The 3,563-nt window shown below is 35.4% G+C and overlaps 1 protein-coding gene across 3 annotated transcripts in view; it reads left to right on the top strand.

The window, feature by feature from the left end:
* Positions 1–3,563, top strand: part of INTS7 (integrator complex subunit 7) — a 60,396-nt gene that overhangs the window by 45,385 nt on the left and 11,448 nt on the right. For all 3 annotated transcript variants that reach the window (XM_023533200.1, XM_011364497.1, XM_011364498.2), the window contains 2 exons: positions 2,542–2,736; positions 3,114–3,217. In XM_023533200.1, the coding sequence (XP_023388968.1) occupies positions 2,542–2,736; positions 3,114–3,217 (299 nt within the window). The remainder of the gene's footprint in view (positions 1–2,541; positions 2,737–3,113; positions 3,218–3,563) is intronic.

Below are 3,563 nucleotides of genomic sequence, written 5' to 3'. Positions count from 1 at the left end.
TTTTTTTTTTTTCCAGGGTAATCATGACATGGCCAAAGAGCTTTATCAGAGTTTGCTGACTCAGGTTGCCTCAGAACATTTCTACTTCTGGCTGAATAGTTTGAAGGAGTTCTCACATGCAGAACAGTGTCTCACTGGGTTGCAAAAGGAAAATTATAGTTCAGCACTTTCTTGCATTGCTGAGTCTTTAAAATTCTACCACAAAGGGATTGCATCCCTAACGGTAAGTCCTTTTAATTCTCCGTTGGTGATGACGACTTACATGAAAATGATCTCTCTTCTTTTATTATTCTATTTTAATTACATTGAAAAACCTGCTGATACATATTTGGCAATATTAAAGTCATAAATAGGACATGGAAGTAAATCTTTAACCCTTTCCCCACTTTTTAACATTCATAGATTGGTGGAAGTTTATCTTGTTTTTATCAAGTACCAGGAAACACATAAGATTGCTGAATCCATGTAGAAAGGATAAGTGGAGATAGACTCCTCCCTTTCCAGAATCCTATTAGTAAGACCCCAGCCTGGGGCACGACCACCATCAAACACAAACCTCCCACCCATCTCACACCTGGCAGCTACTCACTAAGAAACTAGAGTTTCTTGCTTTGTGGGTAAAGAAGAAATTATCAAGCATGCATAATGTGTCACTTTTTATTCCTCTGTAATAGCCTCCTACTTCAAATTAACAGCCAGCTAAACTTTCCATTTTCTCTGCTGAGAAAGTAAGGGCATTGCAGAGAAGGCAGACTCTTAACATTTCTTGTTTCTTTGAAATCAGTTATATTCCTAAGTAAGAACCTGTTCCCTAAAATGAGCATTTTCTGTATTAATGCAAGGACTTTTTCCCCTTAAAAGTAAAGAGCTTACATAATTAACATTAAGCATTTTTTAACTATTGTCACACAACTTTTAAAATTGCATGTCTTTAGATGGGACCATAAAACTTTTGGTACCTGTTTATATACATTTATCACATAATCTAAGATATTTTTAATGATGAGCATCCCAAAAGAAATGCTTCAAAGCAGAACAAAGAATAAACAGATCACACACACACACACACACACACACACACACACACACACACACAAAACAGGATATTCAGAATATGGGTACATATCTTTTGAATTATGATTTTTTTGGCTGTGATTGTTGTTTTAAAACAGGAGTATAGGATCGGCTTCTCTCCATTTTAAAGGGTAGCATTGACTACTATGATTCTTTCCTCTTGATTATTATCTGAAAAGATTGTCGTTGCCTGTTATCAGGCTAATAAATGCCTCAGAAAATCAAAAGTTACAGTTATTGGTTCCAATCAGTTGCATTATTTTCTAGTTTATATAGAGCAGAAAATTGTTAATTGTTCAGTATAGTAAATGATGAAAACTGTGAAACAGGCCCACAAAACTGTGAGGCAGATCGAATTAATATTATGAAAACCCCTGTTGAATATTTAATAGTCTTTTAATGATTTGTGTGGTATGTGTATTTAATGAGGCTTGCAGTAATTAAGGACTGAATTCTGACATAGGACGAAAGTACTCATTGACAAACAGAAGACTCTTGTTTTAGTCTCTACTCTGCCATTAACACTTTGTGACCCAAGGCAGGTTGTTGAGCCTCAAATTATCTTTTTTTCGAATGGAGTTCTTTTTTTCAACAGACTTATAAGTATTTGCTGCATGCCATACACAAGTATATGGATAAAAAAAAAAAATCAGGAAATGATTCTCTGTTTGCGAGTAGTCTGAGGGAAGGCAGCGTGAGCCCTACAGTCATTTGGAACTTCTCAGGTTTCTGATTATACTGTGCTGTCAGGGTTTTTTTAAACATTTTGTATTTACTCTGTACATTTGGCAAGTGTGGATTTGATGATAGCTTTCTGTCTTTTTAACCAAGAAGGTATGAACATGGACTGCCCTTTTACTCTCTGACCTGTGACTGATCTAAGATTCAAGGATGCTGAGGGTCCTTTTCTAAAGTCACGTATTAGAATTCATTTCCTCACAGCTGTGGAACTTGTGGAAGCTTCAAGGCCAACAGGAGAATCTCTCACCTTCAAGACCCTCTTTTAATGGGCTTACCAGATTAGGAGAAATCTACTCAGAATAATCTCCCTTTATTAATATGAACTCACTTCATTAGGGACCTACATGAGATCCTCAAAAACTATCACCTTTGCCATTTTCCCTTAGAAGCACTTTACAGGTTCCGCCAAAACTCAAAGGGAGGAGATTAAATAAAGTGTGGATACCTGTGGGCATCAATCTGAGGAACCATCTCAGTATTCTGCCTACAGTGGTGGGTTTTTAATTTATTTTTTATTTTTGTTTTTATTAAATATCGATTAGGTATAATATCTACATATATATTATATAGGGTATATAAAGAAAACACAACAAATATATCCAAGTATACCCAGTATCCAGCTTAGGAAATGGGACATTAACATTGCCTTTAAAGTTCATTCGTGTACCGCACCATCTTGCTGCTGTGTTTATCTTGTCTTAAATATATCTTTTTTTTTTTTTCCAGGCTGCCAGTACACCACTGAATCCTTTAAGTTTTCAGTGTGAATTTGTAAAACTCAGGATTGACCTTCTACAAGCCTTCTCGCAACTTATCTGTACTTGTAATAGCCTAAAGACAAGCCCCCCACCTGCAATTGCCACAACAATTGCCATGACCTTAGGGAATGACCTTCAGAGGTGTGGTCGCATCTCCAATCAGGCATGTGTTAACTTTCTTTTCAGTGCAGTTTTTATTTACACTCTAGAGGTTTTTGAGGTAGTTGTGAGATGAAAAATTCTCAACTTTAAAAATCAGTGGTTTGACTCAGAGACATTAAAATCAAATTCTTATCAACTCATCTGTCTTGCCAGAAATAGGCTGATGTCTTATTAGAACAACAAAGTGATTGATGATGTCTCACTAGATGCTACGTGTATATATATAAACAGAAGGGACATATATTTTTAAAGAAACTTTGAGATGTTTATAACCATATTAATTATTTTAATAGAACTTAAGGTAAAATGTGTTTTTTTGTTTATATAATAATGATAGCATGTTTGTTTATCACAATTAATATTTTTCCTTCTTTATAGATGAAACAGTCCATGGAAGAATTCCGAAGCCTTGCTTCCCGATATGGAGATCTTTATCAGGCATCTTTTGATGCCGATTCAGCAACTTTGAGAAATGTAGAGCTGTATCCTAAACTTGCCTTAGTATTTCTGTTCTTTTGAAGTATTCTTGTAAACATGGAGTACATAATTCAGATATGCTTAACTAAAAAATATCAGATCTGCCTGTAGATTTACTATAATTAATAATTTTTTCCTTTGGAATCTAAAATGATCAGTATAATTTTACTTTTCAGCTTTAAGCAGGCTTTTTTAAAAGCGGTGACTCAATGGTGGTCTTTCTCCACCTCCAGAAAGAGCATCCACAACCCAAGTCCTAGCAGTGTTGCATATTTGGTACATAATTGAGCTACAACAGATAACACAAAACATCTTCCCACCAGAGAACCATTTTCCGTTTTGCCTCACCTT

The sequence above is a fragment of the Pteropus vampyrus genome, unplaced genomic scaffold (genome assembly GCF_000151845.1).
Source record: "Pteropus vampyrus isolate Shadow unplaced genomic scaffold, Pvam_2.0 Scaffold98, whole genome shotgun sequence".
In the NCBI taxonomy this organism is placed as follows: domain Eukaryota; kingdom Metazoa; phylum Chordata; class Mammalia; order Chiroptera; family Pteropodidae; genus Pteropus; species Pteropus vampyrus.
This window is presented reverse-complemented; position numbering and strand designations above follow the sequence as displayed.